Source organism: Mastacembelus armatus, chromosome 1 (assembly GCF_900324485.2).
Source record: "Mastacembelus armatus chromosome 1, fMasArm1.2, whole genome shotgun sequence".
Classification (NCBI taxonomy): Eukaryota; Metazoa; Chordata; class Actinopteri; order Synbranchiformes; family Mastacembelidae; genus Mastacembelus; species Mastacembelus armatus.
The window spans coordinates 19,103,023-19,126,943 of record NC_046633.1 but is presented as its reverse complement, the minus strand read 5'-3'; the positions used below and the strand labels follow the sequence as shown (position 1 = coordinate 19,126,943).

At 40.5% G+C, this 23,921-nt stretch overlaps 1 protein-coding gene across 1 annotated transcript; it reads right to left on the bottom strand.

Moving 5' to 3' along the window:
• Positions 1–118: 118 nt before the first annotated feature.
• gnav1 (guanine nucleotide binding protein (G protein) alpha v1) lies at positions 119–22,458 on the bottom strand. The gene is made up of 9 exons (XM_026304301.1): positions 21,967–22,458; positions 21,570–21,661; positions 14,907–14,999; positions 14,274–14,434; positions 12,400–12,528; positions 4,623–4,752; positions 4,369–4,440; positions 2,168–2,255; positions 119–735 (listed from the first exon to the last, which is right to left on the bottom strand). Exons 1-9 carry the CDS (start codon positions 22,094–22,096, stop codon positions 545–547), a joined length of 1,086 nt encoding a protein of 361 aa, XP_026160086.1. The 5' UTR covers positions 22,097–22,458; the 3' UTR covers positions 119–544.
• Positions 22,459–23,921: the final 1,463 nt, after the last annotated feature.

Here is a 23,921-nt window from a genome sequence, read left to right as displayed (position 1 = left end):
GCATGAGTGAACATCTTTTCCAAAGGATTCAACAGACAAACAGTAAATCATCACCTCTGTGCTCTGCCCACATACGCACAGGAAAAGGCAGGGAAATAAACGGCACACACAGATCAAGTCAAACAAAAGTAATGTCACTGTTTATGGTTGGAGTTTATACTACAGTACAAATATAAAAATGCCCATTACTCCTAATAAACATTTTCAAAAATCAACATTTTAGGGCTGAACCCCAACACAGAGGATTGTCCTTCTCCTTCAATGTGATTTGATCTAAGGGACATCAAATCATGTGGTGCAGTGTTTAAAGATGAGCAGCGTCAGAGAAGATAAAATGCGACAGCGGCAAAGAGCACCAGAGCTCCCACGCTGCAGCTCATATGTGAAAAACCAGAAAACGTGTGAAAACGAGTGAGATGATCATCGTGCTCTGTTCAATGCCTTTTTTGCGTAAGTTTTATTTTAAAATGAGACATCCAAAGGTTGACAGCACTGACCACCCAATGAGGCCTCAGTTTCTGGTTGGTCGGGCCTCCACTGGCAGTTACAGGAGCGACACTGTCTCCAGGTTCTCTTTGATGATTGTTTCCATTACCACCTGAAAGACAACCTGGATGTTGGAGGTGTCTGTCGCAGTGGTAAAGTGATGGTATATGAGTCTGCTGGGTGTGGCGTTGAGTGAGATGAAGGTGGCGGCAATGAAGCGGGCGGCTGAATCCACATCACAGTCTGCACCTGGAAGAGAACACAAGGAATCAGACTTTACAGTGAAACATCTGTCTCCTTTACATAGAAAACTGAAAAAGTGTCTCAAATACATGTATTATTATTAAATACTGGCAACCACTGGCTCCACCTTGACCAAAGTAAGAGCTCATTATTGTTATTTTTATATCAAATCTTAACATAAGTAACTATAGCTTTCAGATAAGTGTAGTGAAGGTAAAATTATTTGCAATCTAGTGCCTGTAAAACCGCATCAATACATCAACAGGACATCAAGTCTCTGAGTAACAGTATTAACGTTTATGTTATTAGCAGTGTCATATAACATCCAGTTTGACATGAATTCAAATAAACACACTCCTGTGGTCATTTGGTGTTGGTGCTGCTCAAAGGGAAGCCTACACGAGCTCCTCTGATGGGCTGTGGAGCCACAGTATTAAACTGCTCATCATATCTGAGGTCAGAGTGAAATGGACGCGTGCTCTGCTGGTTGACCCCAATTCCAAGAGTTTTAGCATTTATATTGACATTTGCATGAGAGCGGGGATGACACAGGCCCTGCTGAGTCCACTGACATGTGGAGAGTGGAAACAGAGGCAGTGTGGACAACAAAGATATTTTAACCTTAGATATTTAAGATCGTTTAGCTTTACAGCATTCCTATATATTTAACAGGACACTCTGGATTAGCGAGGGAAAATATCTGGTATATGATTTATTTGTTGTTTATTGTTATCATTTTTTAGTACAATATTCATGATGCTCAGGTCAAATTGTTCTTTATTTATAAGGAAAGATGGTCTGTTAATGATTATGATTACATTGTCTGTGCAGAACTACTTCAGTGCTGAGCCTTATGTGAAGCAGAATTTAACTAAAAATCAAAGATCTTCTTGCGCACAAGTAACATCCAGTAACATCCAGTACACCAGTCAAACTGTATAAACAGGTTTATGGTTTTGCCTAAGTGGAAATGTGAGACTGAAGATAAAGTCTGTTTTATTGATAATTCTGATGATTTAAGGAAAACACCTTTTAGTAAGACGGTTAGTTACTCTAAGGAATAATCCATAATGGATGGCTGGATGAGTTACTTTATTTGTTTGGCAGAAGACAATGTTCATTGTTTGCAACAGACCTTTATTATGTACACCGATATGATTTAACACAACCCAGCACAACACATCTGCCACAAATTCTACATTTAGGAAGATTTTAATGTTTTTCTCGATGCTGTCAGAGACGCGTGAATCCAATACTGTGTATGACATAGAAATCTGCTTATAATATATTGTAGTTTACTTCTCATGCAAAGGGGCCTCTGCAATAACCAATAGCTAAAGTAACATCTCTCTGTGTGGCCACTTTTATATGCAGTCGTGTGTTCTGCACATCTGTATGTGCATGGCACAGTAAGAAATGTAACCAACATCAGTCCTACCTTTAAACTGTGGCAGGTAAAACCGCAGATGTCGTCCAGAGTGCAGGATTTTGTCTTGAAAAAGGTCTATTTTGTTCATGAATAAAATCTGCAATAAAAACACACACAGATGTGAAACAATTAGCTGAGAGCACGACAAGCAAATCACAAATTAAAGGCTTCATATGGATGTTCTTCAGCTATCTATATCGCTGCAATAACATACTGAACAGTAAAACCAATAAATCAAATTCAAACATGAAAGTCTCTCTTTTTCTTTTAAGCACTTTACAGATATTTACATAAGATGTAAAAACCAGTGGCAGTGTTGATACGAGCATTGGGTACGATGATGGCCGATCAATGACTTTACTCTATGCATCACTGTGCAATCAATCCCTCACGTGGTCTCCAGTAAAAGTGCTCAACAAGCTCAGCCATCACTTTAATAAATCTGTCTATTTGATGCTCTGCTTTACTGCCTCTGAACTCAACTTCTGCTTGGCTACCACCACATTTCACATGTACTTTTGGCTTTGTAGTCGACCAATTAAAACTAAAACTAACTTCAGTCTTTTCCGGCCTGTTTGAGCACAAAATTAAACACACAAAAATAAAAGTCCTCGATAATAACGAGACAGGGATGAAGTAGAGCTGATTTTCAATGAACAGGATACAAAGCAACACATAGGTGTGTAATTATCAGCGACCGGCCACAGTAAACACTTAATTGAGGTGGAGGTGACAAATTTCCTCCCACGTTGAAAAAAACCCCCAAAAAAACGTATCATTAAACACTTTTGTTTAATGAGCCTGCTGGCCACGTTACCGTGCAGGCCCACACACAACCCTGCACATAAACACGTCACACAGACATTTAATTGCCCATTTGGCTCCAATGAAGCCTTAAATAACATTTCTTCATGGTTAAAAAAAAGAATAATTCACTAGTAGAGATGCTGTGTTCAATATATCAAACCAGAAATTATGAGTTTGATTGATAAATCATTGCAAATGGCTCGTTTGGTTTTAGATTTAAGTTTTATTTCTATATGGGCTATATCTGTATTTTAAGTGAGCTTTAAACACAAGTGAAGTTGAATGAATGAAACTATCTCATAACATGGTTGTTTTCATGTGATCATCAGAAGTGGGAATGGAAAACACACGGAGGGGAAAAAGTCACCTCACCAGTTCACCCTAAATCTAACTTGCTGTTTAATTACGAGTGACAGAGGACACGGAGACAAAGGGCTGAAGCTGGGGTTTCTAAATGTGTGTGCGTGGAAGCAGCATCAGTGTTACTCTTGTCTCATACTGTCATTGAGAACTACAAAGAAACTGTGCTTGTGTCTCTGCCATTAGCTCCATCCTGCCAGCCTTAACTGTACTTCCCATACTTTTTTTTTGCTGATTTCCATTGTCTCAAGTTTTTTATCTTGTGACTTTTAAAATAAAGCTACAACTATTTGTCAGTTCACTGTCAGGATTAGGGTTAGTAGTGAACAACTCAACCAAAGAAGAATTTTCCCCTGAGAAAGAACAACTGTCTAATGTCAAGGTCAAACATTAGGCAAACCCTGCAAACCTAACTCAACTAACTACCACATACTACTATTACTACTGTAACAGGAAATGACAGGGGGAAACTTGAAGTTGGCGTCCTGTAGAAATCTATCTACTGTATGAGTGGAGTCAAACTCACTAGGCTTTGGTTAAGGCCTGCATCCTTTCTAAGGCATCAGCAAACTCAGTATCTGCCATGTCCAGCAGTAACTGGTATAGCTGCAGGACTTACTGTTAATGTGTTATTAAAGTAGTAGTAGTATCAATTCTTGTTTGTGAGATCTGGTTAAAGTTCATTTAGTTAGACAGTTTTCCCTTCACAGATCTGACAAAGAAAGTTGTATGAACTCTTTGCGGTTCCAGAAGTTGCATGAAATCTGTGTCTGTGGTTAAAAATACAATTTTGAAAGTGAAAAAAATAGGTAGATGTGTAGTTAGAAATGATATTACCAGGCATCTGGAACCAAATCCTTCTTGCTACCCAAGGCTCAAGGCGATACAGGCTACTTGATCACTGCTACTAACACTGTTGCACATTCACAACATATTTCACTAATAGGCAATTTTCTCAGTCTTAAAGATAATTTAAAATCCTCTTTGTTTTATTACTTGCATCTTCCTCCTGAGACTGAGGAACTGTTTGATGAATGTCTCACCATGGACGTGGTGCGGAAGAAGACGTTGTTGCAGATGGAAGAGAAGAGCTTCATGCTCTCATGCAGACGATTCTACAGAGGGAAGACAATAACACCATCAGACAGCTGCAGAGGAGCCCCGAGAGCAGACACTTCGTTACTGGTCTTTGAGGACAAAACAGAATCTAATTGGGTGAGACTTAAAAAGTGGTCTCTGGCGGCTTTGACTGCAGGGCATGAACATTTGTGAGGGAATGTCTGAGTGCAGCTTGTACCACGGAGGGGTCTTCCACCAAGGTCATGTCGTAACCGCTCAGCGACACCACGAACAGCACCGCCCTGACATCCTCGAAACAACCAATCCACTTTCTGCGCTCAGTTCTTTGGCCCCCAACGTCATACATCCTACACAGACAGACAGATGGAGATCACAAGAAGATTTGACAGGTGCCCACAGAGGGAAGAAACATACAGTACACGAGTGAAGCACCAAGCTGCTGTCTTTCTGCTGTTTGGTGCTGGGTAAGTAGCACATTATGAAAGGCAGAGAAGCTACAGGTTTGGACCATGAAAGAAGACTCTGTGTGTACAACGGACCCCAGCTGTGATGTTAGTGATCATGGCTGTGCTGCTGAGAGATGCATGCATTGTTAGAGTCATACCTGTATAATAAATCCAATCTGTGTTGATCTTACACTTTATCTGCCTGATCTCATTCACACCTGACCTCGTAAATAGCTGTATTTCTGTTCCACACTGACTTCACCTCTTCTCTGGACTATGTGTGCAAGCACAGATTGTGATTGACATCGTTACTGGGATTGTATTTATTTCTGTAAAAAGTGTCCACTTTTATTTTTTTCATTAGAACAATACATGGGGACTAACATTCTGACATGTCACAGCAGGAAAATATAATTATGAACAATAACAATGAAGGCGTGCCAGACCCATGGTCCTAAAATTTTGCATGATGCTTCCTTGTCATGGGTGATTTGAACAATTGAGCTTTTTCTGCTGTGATCACTCTACATATCTGCAGATAGGGCCATGCAGACTGACGAAATATGAAATATTATTAGAGGATAAATAACTGCAGGAACAAAACAATCAGAGTATGTGTAGAAAATGTGTTTCAACATGTGCATTTTTAATCTAAAACCAACTGGTAAGAAAAGAGTCACGTGTAGAGGAATAGGAACAATCCACACTGATACAGGCCCCCAGGTGCTGCTGATTTAGCTGGTCACTTCAATCGAAGATGGTCAGAAGAGTAAACATTGCGCGCACACACACACAGTATTAAACAGAAGTCATTACTTGTACCTATTATTTTGTCCACGTTTTTTTAAACTATTACTCTAAGCCGACCTTCTTTTACTACTGAACTAACAAACTGACAGATTTTCTACTTATTGATTTCGAGGCAAAAACCTTAACATTTGATTATTTTTATTATTATTACTACTCTTCTTCTTCTTGTTATACATAACACTATTTATAATCCAGAACTCCGTTGTCTGACATAAAATCGTCCTTGGTGCAGCCTTATACTGTTGAGGGTTAGAAAGTCTGTTTACTTTCATTCATCAGACAGTGAAGGCTGAACTGTACTTCAGTTATGTAAGTTAATAAATTAACAAATATTCCTAAAATTCTCTTTTCACTTTGTCAGTATGTGGCACTGAGTGTAGGAAATAATAAGGAAACAAAATGAAGAAAACAATTTCAGTATCAGGCTACAACATAACAAAACTGAAAAAAGTGAAGGGAGTCTGAATACTTTCTGAATGCACTGTATGTGAAATGACTTCTACCTGTGACTAACATCCTTTATCAAGATTCACTTTCCAGTAGAAAAGTGTTAGGCTTTGCTTTCTGCATGTTCCAGACCTTCCATACTGGTGGTATAAGTGTTACTATGTAGTACTCGGGGAATTGCTAACCAGTGAGAGGTTGTACTGGGTTTGGATGAGGTCAGATATTTCTCACATATGTGATTTTACACACAGACACACACAGACACACACACATACACACACACGTCCCTGCTGATCAAGTCCCCCTTTTCAATTCAAACCAATCACATTTTTCCGCCGAGACAATCCCAACATGGCAGCTCAAGGAGCGTAAAGGTCAGTGTTCTCCAAAAAGATTAGAAAAACACAACAGGAATAAGAGCAGAGACACAGATAGTAAGACACAGATCAGTTCATCCTGTTTCACCCATTTTCAAAACCAGATGTGCCATCTCCCACCTTCCATTTGAGTTAACGCTGCTCTTTATTGAGAGGGGAAATGAACACACAGAAACAAGGGAGCGGAGGAGGGGAACAAACAGTGAAGGCGGTATAACGTAAAGATGAGATAAGATATCTGATGGAAATTTTCAGCCTTGCACAGGACGTGTCAGTGAAGGTGTTGCTTCATTACACTAACGTACTCACAAGCACATGCACACACTGTCACCCTAATAATGCACATTCTGACTAGTAATGGGGCTCCTGGCTGCTCTGCAGGTGCACACACAGATACTCAGAAACCACATTCTGCTCCTGTGTCAACTTTCAGCATATTATCAGTCAAGTCCTGGCTCCAGCTACCTGCTTTTCAGCCATAAAGAAGTGACTGAAGACAGTGAGTGAACCACACAAATAACATCAGATAGACATGTGTACTCAAGTCACATGGCTTGTACTTGACTTTGCACATGTATCACACAAACACATGGCACCTCAATAATAATTACATTAATCATGAGGAAAACAAGAACGCCTGTGCAAAATTTCACAGCAAGCATCAAATAACTGTTATTTCTGATCAAGAAGTGGAGCCAACGCTAATGTGCCTAAAAATGACTTTGATTATAAAACAAGTGGCTCTTCTTTGCAATATACAGCACATCCATTAATTGGTCGACTACACATCCAGTTTGCACAAGTGGATTTTTTAAACTCATGTTCAGTGGCACTTGTTTTGATTTGTTTAGAAAATTTGTAAATATTAAATTGACTGAAAAAAAGCACTGACCTAGAGTCTGTCCTTTACGTTGTAGATAAATTTATGTTAATGTTAATATGCTCTGAAGCAAAACTGATTGAACAGCCTGCCCACCGTGTCCCAAACATCGACCTTGACCCCTTAGTTTATATGTCACAGCTGACTTTACATCCCTTCCTCCTCCATCCACAGTTTCCTGCTCCATAAATCTTCGCTCTTATATGCAGCAGTGTAATAATAATTATCAGACCAGCTGATGTTAATGATGCAGGAAAAACCATGGTGCTTATTACACTGAGAGGTCAAAGGGCAAACAGGACATCTGTATGCTAAATAGGCTGGATCTGGGTCTAAAGTTGTGAGACTGTATGCACGCTCATTTCCATGCAAACACACTTACACACACAAACCCATGCACACTGCAAAGCTGGCTGCTTGGTGATGGACTGTCAAATAAGCTTTTCAAAATAATGACGAAGTGTTTTTGATCGTTCAGGGTGTGAATGTGTGTGAACAGGAACTACAACTTGTTCCTTAAAAAAAAGAAAAATAAAATGATATTTTTTTCATAACATAACGGGAGCCTAAAAATGCACCAACATCTGATCTAAAGAGCAGTTTTCGCTTGGATGCATCTCGAGGATTAGAAGAGACAAGCAAAAGGATTTTGTCTCCTCATAATTATAAAAGCTGAGCGTCTTTGGATTAGACAATGACAAGTGGTGATCAGTCAGTGGGTTGGGCACAAAACACATGATCTCTGACAGGAAAGTTGAATGGAAAATGAAAAGGGGACTAGATACAGAGGAAAAGAAAAACAGATGGCTAGAGATGGAGTCACTTTAATGCTGTGATTACTAATAAAAAAACACTTAACACACAATTGTCCTTAATATACCTGAGCAAGCCGATGAGAAATGTTGGACATTTTGAGAAATACATACACAAACAAGAAGTTGATTCCACTGAATATAAAGTCAAGGAACCTCTAAAGCTGTATCTCATTTAACACAAGCAGAAACGTCAATATGATAATTTGCTGTTTAGAGACATGTAGGATAACTTAACTGCACAGGATCATTATATTTGCATCTGTAGAGCGGATTTAATGTGAATTATTCAAATCTGAACATTTGGTCACATTTATTATTCAGAGAGGATCCTCTAAAGTTTGGTGTTAAACACTGTGAAAGTCTTGTACGGTGTTAATATTTTAATATTGTACTGTTTACTTCTAAATGACAGACACAGTACCTATTGTTTGTCTTGTAACATGAGACAAGTATCGAAGACAAAGACACAACTGATCATTATTTTCGACAATACTTTGCATTCATTTTTTTCCTTTTAAAGTTTGAAAGTTAAAGTTACTATAGCTTAGTGGCCTTTTGAAGCAGATGAAATATAAATGGCTGAAAATGTAAAAAGTGGATAATTGTGTATTATCTCAGAGATACTGTTGGAAGGGATCCATTAAAGTCTGACATTAAAGAATTGCAACCAAAACATAGGCAAGATATGTTACAGTTGAAAAATACATGTCAGTGCTCTCTGGTGGACAAACTATGTAACAACAACACAGTTTCTAAATGAAATTTCTCAGCTGCAATTCTGTGGTAATATACCTCACATAAGACATTATTAGTCGATTTATTGGTCTAGATCAACTATATATTTAGTTGTTAATTTAAGGCTATTTTTTTTTAATTTTTGAAAATTTGCAGTAAAAATTCTGCTATAACTTTAGGATTAATTTGCTGCATGGTTTAATTAGACATAGTATGTTGGAAATATGAACCCAGATTCTTTTTCAACATTATATTTAGTGCATTTCTGCTTTGATGTGTAATGAGACAGACAATAAGAGGAGTGCTTGGCCTGGGGTATGATGACATGTTCCTCAGCCAGAACCAAACAGGGAATATTGTTGCTACATGACAACCATTATATATGAATGAAAACCAAAGATATGCATGTTTATAACATTTTCATTTGTGACTTGAAAGTTATAGATTTAGCAGAGCAAATACATCCTGCAGCAACACAGTCGCAGTGCCAGCAGAACTCACAGAGACACATAAAACAATTGTCCAATAACAGAAACAGGAGCACAGGGCGCAGGTGCTGGCTCAGATGAGAAACCTTGAGCATTAACCAACAAGAGAAGAAACTGAGGGAGTTTCACATTGTGTCAGCTACGAGTGCAGCCTCAGTATTTACACGATGAGACCAAGCCACAGCAGACATCTGTGTTTCGACATTAACCCAGGAGTCTCTGTCGCTTTCTAAGATTTCAGCTGGATTAAAACTGAAACCAAGACATGATATGATTAAGGACAAATATTTGTTCAGTGAAACTATATATTTGTGTCTGGATAAAGAATCATGCGCCATATACCTGTTGTCTTTTTTCTCTTTCTGACAGAGAGTGCACAACAACATAAACCACTTAGTTCTGCAACTCTGTTTAATATCCTTTTGTTTCTAAGTCTGAAATAATTACATCAACATATGCTAAGCTCTTCATCAACCCCAAGGGCTTGAACTTTCCAAGTCACAGACATCAACTCAAAAACACACATGAAGGCGAGCGTCACACTCAGGGTACCGAGTGTCAATTAACTAAACCCGATTATTTATCTCCTTAAGAATTCAGGCAGATAAGAGAGGGGATGTGTGAGAGCAGGAGGGCTGGCCTCCAGCCTGCAGCTCCACCTGAGACTCTGCTCCCCTCGCTCAGATCTGACACTGGTGTCTGGTGGTGATGTCACCACAAGGAGAAAAAAAAAAAAAAACAACACACAAACAAATATTAAAAAGACAAAAAGAATTGGCTTCTGAGTGACTCAACAGTGACGCAAACAGCAAGACTGCGAGGAAAAAGCAGCATTTATCTACACACGACAACAAATACTGTTGCGATCAAAGTGTTTTGCTGGGGAAACTTTTCCTGTTTAAACAGTGTAAACTGTGTTAAATGTGTGCGAGACGTTTAGAGTAAAAAAAAAAAAAACACACAAGTCAGCGGCACCCAGAGACATACAAGGAGCGCTTAGTTGTGACACAAATGCCCCAGACTAAAATCACTGGCTTGACAAACTGACTCCCTCAACAGAGTTATATATATATTAAACAGATTTTATGAAAAGCTGAGGTAATGTGTTTTATTACTATAATTCCATATGAGATGCACTGTAATGTCAAGCTTGGATGAAGGACAGGTTAATATTGTGGTAGGATGAGGGAGGAGGATGATATTACCAAGAGACAGTCAAAGTAATAAGATTTTCCTGCATATGATGACAGATACAGTGTCAACAACGCGCGCACACACACACACACACACACACACACACACACACACACACACACACAGAAAGAGAGAAAAAGCATGTTGAATGTACTGTATCTCTCTTAACTCTAACCCATGGCCCATTATCCTTCCATTAAATCCAAACTGTGGAAGAATCAGCCACAATCCTTCACGCTGCTGTTACGAGCCAACACTCTAAAAACTGACTTATTGATTTCTACTTCTACAGACCACAGATTTTCACAGTTTAATAAGAAATCACTGGTCTGTGGTAATTTGTGTTAAAGCACATGAATCTAACTTTTGTCTTCACACTATTTTTATCCATTTATATAAGAAAAAACATTTTCACAAATCCAGTGTGATGTCTCCTGAACAGATTGGTTCCCCTTCATTTTCTGCAGTGCCATTATCAGGTTGACATTTGTGGCTTTGCATAAACTATCAACAACTATTTGATTCATTGCTATAAAGTCTGGCACAAACACGCCCCCCTCAGTATCAATACTAAGAAATTGAAGGGGGAATATGAATTCTATCCACTTGCACGTGAATGAGGGGGTCAAGACTTTTGTCTCTTTTTTGACCTTAAAATTCCAACAGCATCATCTAATACTGTATAAGGCCTCTGTTCAGTTTTTATTCATATAGGTACAAGATGCCTAAAACAATGAGTGCAATTTATGGCAACTTGTGAACACATTGCTGTAATTAAATAGATTGCCCATGACAAGGTCCAGTGCCATTTCAGAATACTGTAAATATTATTATTATGTATTATTACACATTTAGACCTCCAGAGGAGTCAATATATCAGACAATGTTAGCTGATCACAGATATGTCAGCACTGGCTGATATACTGGCAGGCTGCAGTATCAAGTGATAGCAATAAAAAAATGTAGACAGTGTTTCCATTACAATAGTTAGTCAATCAGTGAGCTGTTGTTGTTTTTTACTTCAGTGTTTCTAGTTTTATGTGTTTTTACTAAAGTTCGTGTAATGTGTGATGAAGCAACAAACACTGGTGGATTTGGAATATCTGGGTTATTTTGTTTTTACTTACGAAAATAAAGCATTTTTAATGTAAATTTTGTTATTAAAACTCAAAATTCTGTTTGTAGCAATGAAACATATTAGAACTGATACAAGCTGTTACATTACTAACATCTAAACCTCAAAAAGACCCTGGTACAACATCAGTAACAGAAGTAATGGCTGTTTTTAATAACGTTATTAGTGTTTGTTCTGCATCACTAAGACTGTGGAGAAACAAGTTCATTAATATCTATCGACCTGTCATGGCCATCAGCGGCTGCAGGAAATGAGTTCAGCCAGTGGAGAATGATAAACTGGGTGGTTTTATGTGACATGGGCTCACTGATCAGAGATGAATATGGTCATCTGACAGCCACGAGTCCTTTGCTCAGATACCTGTCCTCTGCTTCTCCACTGATAAGACCGAGCCATCGATGCTTTTGAAAGTGTGTGTGCAGTCAGTTGATGAGTGTAAGGCGCCATATTGACATATTGAATGAAGCCGCTCATCTCCACCTCACATCTGCTGTAGACAGAGATAAGAGTGCGACAGCTGAGTAAGTGAAGTAAGCTGGTCTGACAGGTGCTGCTGAAGTTGGGTACAGCCCTGACTGGCAGCATCTAAAAGTGAGTCAGTGGTTATTAAGTCGCCGTATGCTGCAGCATTTCATTTTGTTAAAAAAGGCAAGTCAATGGTGTCTACCTGAAAATGAGGCGGTTGACTTTGAATTGGGTCTCTATCACACCTGTGGTCCTCAGTCGTACTCGCAGAACATCTGTCTCTGTGGGCACGTAGTCTGGAGATGTGATGCGGGTCATGTTCTCAAAGAAACTAGAAAATGAGGAGAAAGATGCAGAGAGAGAGAGAGAGAGAGAGAGAGAGAGAGAAAAGGGTGAAAAAGGTTATAGAAAGGGGAGAAACTGAGAGGCAGGAAAATGTGATGACCTGCAGACAACATGAGATCAAAAGAACAAAGTTGGGTATCAGCTACAGGTGTGTAAGGTTGTGTTTGTGTGTCATGGTCATGTCAGCTGCCAGGCGGCGGGTAAAGGTGTGCAGTGATAAGGCTGGAGCCCCAGAGGGAGCAGCAGCTCGTCGCAATGAATATTCAGACTGTGGTTTACCATAATAACACACTGAGGCTAAGCTTTCAAACACAAATTAGGTATTAATACAGCGGGTGTAATGAACTGTATCCTGTGTGCGTGCACACGCGCGCGCACACACACACACACACACACACGCACACACACACACACACACACACACACACACACACACACACACACACACACACACACACACACACACACACACACACACACACACACACGTCTCCACCCACCAACGACCTGTGACATTCTCAACCAGTCGACCTGAATCAGTTTCCTGGATAGAGATACAAATCCTGCTGCTTTAAAGCCACTGCAGGCTGGAGACTGCACAGTGCAAACAACATACAGTATATGTGTGTGTGTCCTTGCACTTCTGTTTTTGAGAGGACCACTCTGAATTTTAGAGAGAGTGGCCATTTTGACCAGTTCTCTTTCTTCAAACGGGTGTGTTAACTAATTTCTAGGAAAGTGGGGGCAGAGCAACTAGTAAACACTGACATACAGTATGTTCATTCATCTGGAGCTGTCTTTGTGTGGTTTAATTTTAGAATTAGGTTTGAAAAAAAAAAAATGTACTTTTTATTTCTGCTTAGTTTCAACTCTAGTTTTAGTTTGTGTATTATTAGTATGAGTTAAATCAATGACTGCATCAAATAAGGCAGGTACAATATCATACACATATTTAGATATAAGTTTGACTAACAGAGATTTATTTCAAACCTGTGGGATCATCTGACCACTTGTGTTTCTTGCCTTGTACGACCAAGAATCTGCCATGTTCCCAAATTGTACTTACTGGAATTTTCTTTAACATTAACTCTTTATGTCAATAACGATCCTCACAAAAATAGAAGTGTGTGTGTGTGTGTGTGTGTGTGTGTGCATGCCTGTGGAGCAAGCAGGGTGATGGTGATGTACACTGGTTCTCAGTGGGTGCCAGGGTGATTGTCGGTGTAAATAACCCCATAGTCGAACCCTCTCGCTGGGGTAGTGAATGTGACTAGACAGCCTCCTGTTGGGGCCCAGCTCTGTTGTGCTTCTGCAGCACACACTCGATCCCCTTTCCAGTCTTCACCCTGACTTCTTATTTTGGCCGCACACATTTGACTACTCCTAACATAAGCACATCTTTAAATATTTTCTGCTAACGCATTTATTTACCTGCACCTGAATTTGAGAGATTTTTTGCATCACTTTGCATTGCTCTTACATTCACACTGCTGACACCAATACAAAACAAATATATGTATTTTAAGTATGGCACATGGATGTATATATTAGCTGATGGAGATGTAATTACATTTAACTGTGGTCTGTCTCCCTCCCTCTTCCCTTTCCACTCCTGAGACCCTGACTCCCAGTGACAGCGAGCACACGGCCGAGCATCAGCTGCTCAGTCCAGCTAATTAGACCCCTGCATCTTCTCAGCCCAGCGTGTGTGCGTGCTGAAAGAGTACTCACTACAGCGCAGAGTCATTGAGCTCATACTCGTATCCCCGGGCCACTGCAACCCTCACCCCCTGGTCAGTCCACAGACAGGACAGGGCATGGCTCAGGAAAGGAAACAGCACCTGTTCCTCGTCAAAACACCGCCCACACGACAGGACAGAATGGGCATGGACCTGCAAGTGCCGGAGACAGCAATGTGGATAGATGATCAGGGAGGAGCGGAGGCCAGATGGAATGAAAGGATGTGAGTCTAAACGGCAAAGTTTATGAGTCTGTCTCTGCTCTCTAGACATGTTAATCAGAATAGATGTACAAATGAATGGATATGCACACATATACACATACACATACACGCCCTGGTGTCACTTAATAGAGGAAATACTTTGGTCATCATGTCCCAACAGGATGTGCTGAGTGGGTGGACAGTATATGAGCTCTGATAACTTTGACAATAAAAGTTCAAATCAAACCACCCACCAATTGTCTAACTGCTCTCGCTCAGGGTGTGTGTGGTGCCAGATGCAGCAGCTGTAGCTGTTGTGCTGAGATGCTGCTCTCTAGAGGAGACATGGATGTAGTGCAGGGAAACCAGCTACATAAAACGCTAAAAGGAGAAGGAATACAAAGAGACATAAGACAGACTACCTTGTTCCTGCTGTTAGCCAGGTTGATCCGGAGCACACCCATGCCGTGGAGGACAAACTTCATAGAGGTCAGGAGGTTGTCCAGCACTGCAGGCTGCCAAAGAACATAGGTCAGAGGTCACGTTCATGAACAGCCGTGGTAAAAGGACAAAACAAAAATGCAGATAAAAGACTGATTAGACATACTGTCCCAAAACACATACACTGTCTTAGACTTTCTAATAACGCTCCATATTGTACTTGCTATAAGTTCAGTTAACACAAAGACTAGAAACAGGCTCCGCCCAAAGATAACAAAACGTCCCAATCAGCAGTTCTGAAGCTCATTCTTTGACACACATCACATCTATTTTGTTTGATCTTCACAAAAACTGAGTAAGGTAAAAACTCTTTACACGCTTTACAGAGGACTATGTACCGGACTTGCTTTTAACTTGGTGCAGTAACCAAATCCTCCAGTGAGTCAATGGTGATTTTAGAACTGAACTGAGATGCCTGGAAGGCTGATATGCAGGTCCCTTTATGGATAATTTGGATACAGTCTGAACTTGTTGACTTTAAAGCTGCATTATTTGATGTTTTGGCCACTTGGGGGCAGCAGAACAAGCTCATAAACATACATGTTTATTATATACACATCCTGACAACATGAAGCTCTTATTTGGAGTTATATTTCTGATCACCTGACCAATTTCAATCTGATATTCAGTCACTTCTAAGATTTTTTTTAGCTATTAAATTCTCTGCTGTTTCCACGCATTGTGCTTTGTCTGTTTGTTGAAACAGATGACCAAAAATGGTGTTTGGAGACTAGTAGGAATAAAACCAAAACAAGCTTGACTAGAATTACTGCATTGTGGTTGCATGCCTTTGCCAACCAGTTAAGTTACATTTTTTCTTGTTTGTAATAAATAAACATGCAACAACTATTAAGAAGTTATGACTATTAAATTGGACAGACTTCATAAGTTATAGCCATGACAATACACAAAGCTTCAGATATTTGTATTGCTGCAAAGAAGCTACAAATTGTAAAATGTAGATGCTTCAGACAATCAACACTTAAAGCAAAACCAGTCACCAATTCTGGCCACGACTGTTCCTGTGGTGTAGGCATAAAAACACTTCAAAGCTCCATTAAGGTGAAGGGAATCACAGAGTTTTATGATAATTCTCAGTGGGTTTATTACTAGAAGCAACAGCTTTCACATTACTTACAGTCATAAGATCCACTGTTTCAAAACTGGACCAAATTGTTCTAATATGACCATTAACATAAATTATTTAAATGCTAATAATGTGTCTTACATTATGTATATTTATATTCATATTTATTGGGCAAATTGTTGGTGCACCTGCTTTTCTCACACTCCATGGATCAGCCATCATGCCAGCTGAGTGAAAGTAAGGAGTCTCACATAAATGAAACTCATAACTCTGTTTAAGTACCTGAAGCCTGGAGACTTAAGTGACTAGTTGGGAAGTGAGCACGTGTATGTATGATAAAGTCTGTCACTACCCTGCCAGCAAGAGATCAGCTTCATATTTCATCACGATTCTATCACAGTCTGGTCGCACTTCTGCTTCTGTGTGTTTGGGCCCAAAGTGAGATCTGTTGTACTCCCAGTGAAATGTCTGCTGTGAGATAAGTGTGTGACGTGACTTGACATCTTCTGAGCAGAGCTGAGAGCAGCCGACACCTCAGCATTAGGGACAAATTAGTCTGTTGCAGGGGAACCTTCCCTAATGGTGCCGCTGCGTTTATTTGTGTCAGAAATAAATGCTTTGTGTGTTTGTCTCCCTCTTCTACACCATCACTGTCATCATCAGATTTGTCACACAATAACACATTCAGATAGTCTCAAGACTGCTAAAAAGTATGAAAAGTATAGGAGACACTGGTGAAAAGCAGCATTTACTCTTTTATACCTTAGTTTCTTCTGCTGAAAACTTCACTGGTCTGAAACATGTTGAAGTAACTTAACCTGTTTAAGTAATACTGTGTAACCTCTAACTGGATACTTTTTGTTAATGGCTATAAGTGATTTTTGACCACTAGGGGTCAGGACTCAGCACCTCAGTTGCTGTGGTGAGTGGGTTGAATGAGGAAACACATTTACAGCAATATCTTCCTACTGTTACCGATGCAAACAGAGACTGCTAGCTGATGCAAATGTAGAGTTTTTTTTAAACCCTGCAGTTGGTTTTAAAATGTTCTATGAGGAAGGAAACACAATCAAGACCTCTGCTAAATGTCAAGGGCAACTCCCAGCTGCAGGTCTGCTGGGCCCAGATCTTTTAGAGCATGCATCTGAGGCTGTTTGCGGTGAAGGATGGTATCTGTATTGGCTGACCCTTAGGCCTACTTTAGAAAGACTTATGTAAGTGTCAACATAATGAGATACAACTACACAACTATACAAATCATGATCCCAAAAATCACCCTGGAGAAAAATTATCAAATTTTGGCAATCTCAGCTAAGTCACTGCTTTATAAGCATCGCACAGACAGCATTGATTGCAGGCCTATTATTACCTTGCAATCTTTTGTACAGATGTAATCTACCAATTACTGGCCTCTTCATTTCCATCTTGCTTTTTCTGCTTCATACAAGACACAGACTATGGCACTGATCCAGTATTAGTGTCTACACCTCTGTTCTGCTGCATTCCCTCCCTCTGCCTTTGGTCATCTTATCTTATTGTCTCCCAGTTCCTCCCTGTCTGACTCAAGGCTTTTTTAAGTTTGGTGTTGACATGGTGGATGGGAGGTTTAGAGGTCATGGCCGAACATCAGACACCTGTGTGTGTCAAACGAATCATTGTTTCTATGAGTTACAAACAGCATGTAAGGAAATAAGATTAGAGCAACGGGCTTGTAGCAGATGTTTATGGAAGTTGTTTCATGTCTTTATTCTGCTGTCAAATAAAACATATTTGAGAGAAATCTTTGATGCTGCAACAAAAATAACTTTTTTTTTGCAACAGGATGTCTTATATAAACCACAAACAACCACATTTGAAGTGAAATCAGAAGTCATTTTCTTTATAGTTTGTCACAGTTTGCCTGGTTTGGTTGTGCTCCTACAAGCTTACTGACAGACAGTTCTTTTGTTCGCAGAGCTTTAGCCTTAAACCAAGCTGCCACCCTTAAATCCACTGACTTACATGGTGGGAAGGCCAGGTCCCCACAGTGTGACTAATACTAGGTGGGTACACACACACACACACACACGCACACACGCACACACGCACACACAGAGCCCCGGGGCCACAGGTGTGTCGTCATATGGTCATTTGAATCCATTAACAGCTCTACATCACCTCTGCAGATAAGTACGGAGTAAAAAGACACATTGTTTAGACCATCGGTTTAGAAGGACGCCCAACAGACAGAAATTTCTCACACCTCTCTAATCTTTGTTTCCTGCTACTGAGGCCGTTGCTGTTTAAAGTACTGTGGGAACTTGGCGGTACACCGAGCGTCAGTGGAAATATTACAACATTATATCATTATATCGGTGTGATCTGTAAATCCATCCAGACACACTGTTCTTGTCCAACCTGCTGACTGGACCTGCTCCCTGAACACAGAAAACTAACAGCAGTCTGCAGTTGTTTTGTGTCAGAGCGTTTGCTACAGAAACATAACAAATAAAAGAATGCAGCTGAGCTGGTGGCAGCCCCATATTTAATCATTAACTACAGACTGCTCTACTAACAATATCAAACTGAATGCATGTGAGGTTGTAGGTTTCAAGCTCTGCTGATTTTACAAACCCAAACCTCACAGTCATTCCAGGTGAAGAAACCCTCCAGATTTAGTGCATTTTTAAGAAACGGATCCTTTAGATAATTTCTCATACAAACACCTGTATCAACAAAAAGATTCCAGGCTAAAAAGTTCATAAGTGTTAACCACACCAGCGTGTGCACAAAAACACAAACACACAAAGCATCAGTTTTGTTGACACAGAGTTGTGTGTATTGGAAGAGAATGCAGGGGAAAATCTCAGTCCATCAGCCTTTCCACACAGTAAAAACAATACTACAGCCTCAGGCCCCAAATAAAGGAGGGATGAGACAAAGAGGAGCCCCCTCCCTCCCTCTCCTCCCCCTTATTCCTCCCGTGCAGGCTGTCCTGTCATGGTCCTAACGCAACACAAACCTGGCTGGCAGGGTCACAAAAAAAAAAGAAAAAAAAAAAGAGAGAAATAACAAGATGGGCTTTCTCATTGGGCCTTAAGGGGAAATCTGAGAAAAAGCATAGAGCAGACAGATAATGTGTCCAGTTCAAGGCAGGGCTGAACTGTTTACTACAATATCAAAAGACACACAGGCCCGATAAAGAATGACAATCTCATGAGTGTGTGTGTGATTGTGTGTGCAGGGGAAGGTGTGCCTGTGTTTGATGTGGGAGGTTAGGATGGTCAGAGAAGGGAAGGGCGGGTTTGTGGGTTAGTGTCATTTTTCCACTTGAAAATAAGGGTGTCACCTGAGAACAAAGGCAAAGCCAACCGACAGCAGAGACAACAAAGGAGATCTGACTGCTGCGATTAAACATGGCTTGATCCATTTGGCATGCAGGCACATGTAAAATATCTAAATATAGTTGGTAAATAATTTTGTATAAAAGCTAGCTTGTGCATTGATAAAGCTGGAAAGACCATGTTACAAAATGTTCATTTTTATTCTTCTCTTTACTTCATGAAGTTTTTCTTTTGTATGTAAATGTAACATCAAATTGTTGCAGGAAAAGCTGGTACCATTTATCTCAGCCTCCCAATTGTAATTCTGATCAGAGATATCAGAAAAAATAATAACTACCATTTGGTGAAAAATTCAGACATGTCAGACTGTTGAAAAGGTCCCAAGCTACACCAAAATAAAATCCAATATGAACAAATATCATAAATTCAGCTAAATCTAAGGAGCTGATCTGGTTTCCCTTGGTAAATACAATTTAGGCTTTATATCTGATGAATGCAAAGTTAGCTCTAGACCTAACCACCTTAAAACATTTGGTTTTTCTCATTGAGCTGACATTGGATGAAAGCATGAGATGCTGAACATAAAATCTGCTAAACACTGGCCTGTTAGTATTGTTGCTATAAATGTGATCATGCTGACGTTTGCATTTAGCTCAGTAAGTATGGTCTCACACCAGCATGGCTGTGGGCTCAGCCGCGTGGCAGTGCAGTACCAGACTTCATTAGCAAATCAGTAGTTTTTGACACTTTACTTTGAGCAGGTTATTCTACAACACCCCTTTGTAACTGAACTAATTATGCCAAAGCTACAGAACACAAGACCTGTACAACAGCACAGCATAAAAATAATATACAATAAAATACAAACTGTGATTAAGAAAGTAAATACAATTATTAATCCCACATTGTGATGTCTGCTACAGATACATTTTAGTGGATACAAAAAAGTATTGAGTTCAATCTGCAGCCTTGCTCAAAGCGATAATAAACCGACCTGATGAGGGGTTATCTTTCTTTGGCCTGCACAGTCCAATAAATAAATGTGATGCTTGTGTTGGCAAGAGTGAACTGCAGACAAGGTGCCTGTTATGAGACTTGAGAGGCAGCAGGAGGAGAGATGAGGGCTTTAATATCTAGGAATGCCTTCAACATCCCAGCTGCCTGTACAAACAACAGGGACCTTCATATGTCATATAGTGTGCGTGCGTGCGTGTAATCCTGACCAGTGAGCCAATGCCAAAGGACAAAGTTTGACAGAATATTTCCAGAAGACAGATATGATCTGGTGCACATAAGATAACATCACACACAAACATGAAGCCTCAATGCAAATAATAGCAACATTAAAGTCACTTTGGTTCAGTATGAACATGCTCCACACGCTTCACTCTGGAGCATGTTTTTCAGTTTTATAATGTCTGCCACAGCCTAAACAAAATGTGAATCATGTTAACACGGGTCCAAACACCAGCATCTGTATCTGTGTAGCTTGTTCTGGCTGTTCAGGGTGACGGAGCAAGGATCTGAAGCCCAGTGAAGTCAGAGAAAGAGCTTTCTGTCACCACATATTCATCTGTCTATGCACAAATGAAAGGAGGAGGCAGCAGGAGGAAAAGAAGAACAGTGAAGGGGAAGGAGGAAAGTGAAAACTATGAGGCGGAGGTGATGTCAAAATGGTGTGTGTATGTTTGTGTGTGTTTTAAACCGTTCCCACTGTCTCGACCCCATCCCCAAACCAAGGAATTAGGCTTCGGCTGATCACCACACACACAAAAGGAGGAGCAGAACAGACACGGACCAAACCACTGCATACCAGCTTGGACCTGACCCTGTGTATCATAAGAAATCTCAGCCCCCCTCAGGAACTAAGCCTCAGCTCATTTCCCATCTCTCCTGCTCATCTCCATCACTGCCTCTCCATCTTTTATCTCATCTAACTTTCATTCCATAATACATCACACGCCTGCAGCGCAGACCGACCTCTTCCTCTATCAAAATCAGGTTCTAAACTATGATAACAACTCAAAGTCAAATGTCATATTGGTCTATGTAATGGACTGATTAGTGTTGGACCACTATGCTTATACAGTGTGACGTGATAAAACACTGGCAGACACAGCCCTGATCAAGTGTGTGTGTGTGTGTGTGTGTGTGTGTGTGTGTGTGTTTCTAACCTTAAAGCTGGTCAGCTCTTGCAGGGTGAAGCCATTACTGTGGATGATCTTCATCTGTTTGACCAAAGTGCTTTTACCGCTCTCTGCTGCACCTGGAAGAGGTTGTGCATAATGGTTCAGTTTTTAAAAAATGATTAGAGATAAAACATAATCAACTCACACACATTCATCTGCTTCCAGGTACAGTCATTGAATTTACAGCGGCTAAGGCCTAACAGTGGTTCTGTCTCCACCAAAAACCAGTGGTAACGTTTTCAGCCCTGGGGACTTTCCAGGAGTCATCAGGTAAAATGATTTTATTCCATCAGAGGCAGATATTCGCGCCCCGCAGGGTTCACATGCACACACTTTCAGGGGACTTTAGGTTCAGTGTAGGATGGTCAGGCATCAGTCTCACCTAGCAGGAGTATTTTAAAGACGTTCAACTCCTGTTTGGCGTATTCGTACAGGTCTCTGTCTATCTTGGAGCTGTGCGTCCTCGCCTTCTTCTCCTCCTCTGTGACTTCGGTACCGAGGCACAGTCCCATCCCGAGCACTCATCCCCTCTCCGAGGAAACCACGAGCAGGGAGTCCAGACTCGGATCAACCCGAGTTTGTTTCTACAAGCTGCATGTTCCGAGCTCCCCAGTTACTGAAGGCTCACTGAGCACAAAACTTCACTCGATCTCCAGACCTAAAAGAAGTTCAGGCCATCTCCAAAACATCTTCCCACGTCGTAAAGACGGACAGGGTGAAACAGATTTTACGCATGGCTCCAAGAGTTTCCTTCCCTGTCAGTGTCAGACTTTAATGGCTGGTAACTTCTTTTTTCCACGGCGGTGAAAACACCGAAGCGTTTTGTCTCCGTGCGCCACACCGGTTCAAACTCAGCTCAACCGCGCTGGCAAAGACCCCAGATTATCCTGAAACTGCCCCCTCCCACCGCTGCCTGCAGCCCAGGAACACTTGAGGACTTCCTTGGGAAGTGACGTGCCGGGGACGAACCTGCTGATCGCTCAGGTCCATTGTTTCACCTGTGCACAGCAAGAAAACTAAACACGCATCTCAGTTATTGCACCTTTGCCTGTTACCTGTTACTTTAAATATGCTGAACATATGTTCAGTTCATAGATAATGATAGAATACAGAGTATGACCAGATTAACATACATAGAGTATACATAGTGTTTTGGCTGTGCAGAGGCATGTAAAGCTGCAATAACAGGATACAGTTACTCAAATACTTGCAATGGATTGTTTTTATCACGGTGTCAGTAGTTTTTCTTTAGGAATAATGTGACTGATCTTAGACCTTAAATTTGTGTGTAGCCTGTGACTGCTGCCATTTTTGAAATGGACTTGTTGCTTAGCTCCTAGTAAGTCAGGATGTTTTTGTCTAATGTTTTAGATGTTTCTTTGTTGTTGGGACAACATGAAAGCTGTTTCTAAACCGAGTCAGCTGGTAAAGTTTTTGATTGCCCTGTTTTTCCTGCTAAAAAATAAATAATCTGGGATTATTTTACTTATTTGAAGGATTTAGGAGCCGGGAGAGGTGAAGGAAAAAAAGCATCAAAAATAAAAAAATGCTGGAAACTTTTCTTTATCTGACCAATCCTCTGATCCCTCTTGTTTCAGAAACTGCTGATCTATGGTGATCACTAAAGTTAAGATTTAAACTTCATTATTACTGTCATTTGTCTCATCAGTCTGAGACTGAATGTCTAAACCCACAGTCTCCTCTGAGCCCTCAAGAAGCCCCTGCGTAAAATAAATGTTTACACTTTCTCAGTCACTAAAATCCAAAGCAGTATAAAAATTCAGAGCGCCATGAAAAAGACTATGGTCTGTTATCAGACAGGACTTGGGATTCTTCTGCACAAGCCCCTCCGGGAACTTGAGTTGGTAGATTAAAGGGTCTTTGTGTTGGTGACAGTTTGCAGTTTTTGATCAGTGCAAACAGGACAGGAGCAGTTTCTGAGCGGCTGTGGCCTCATTTCTCTGACTCACTGAACTGTGACTATGTGCTGATCCAACAAAGATCTGCCATTCAGCTGCACACATTAGCTGCTTCGGTAAAACATACATCAGATGACACTTTGTGATATTACTTTAATAAAGGCAAATTTACACACTATCATTCCACAGACACGCTTTCAAAAACATGGGGTGAATCCCAGTTCCACTAATTGCATCCACATTTCCCTCACTAGCATTTTGATTTGAATTATTGCAAAAACAAAGTAACAATGAGCATTTAAACTTCAGCTGCTTCTCAGCCATCTCATCTATAGGGGTGGAGTATTGGTACATTAAGGCGAGAGGTTTAATCGAGTGTCCTGGGTTATGGCTCCTCTGGGCAGCCTCCTCTGTCCTC

Bases quoted from the DNA above. Each gene is read 5' to 3' on its own strand.
- gnav1 (XM_026304301.1), bottom strand. From the start codon at position 22,096: ATGGGACTGTGCCTCGGTACCGAAGTCACAGAGGAGGAGAAGAAGGCG. The intron at 15,000-21,569 runs GTTAGAAACACA...GTTCTTTGGCAG, and splicing joins AAGAGCTGACCAGCTTTAAG to CCTGCAGTGCTGGACAACCT. The intron at 12,529-14,273 runs GTGAGTACTCTT...CTCATTTTCTAG, and splicing joins CTCAATGACTCTGCGCTGTA to TTTCTTTGAGAACATGACCC.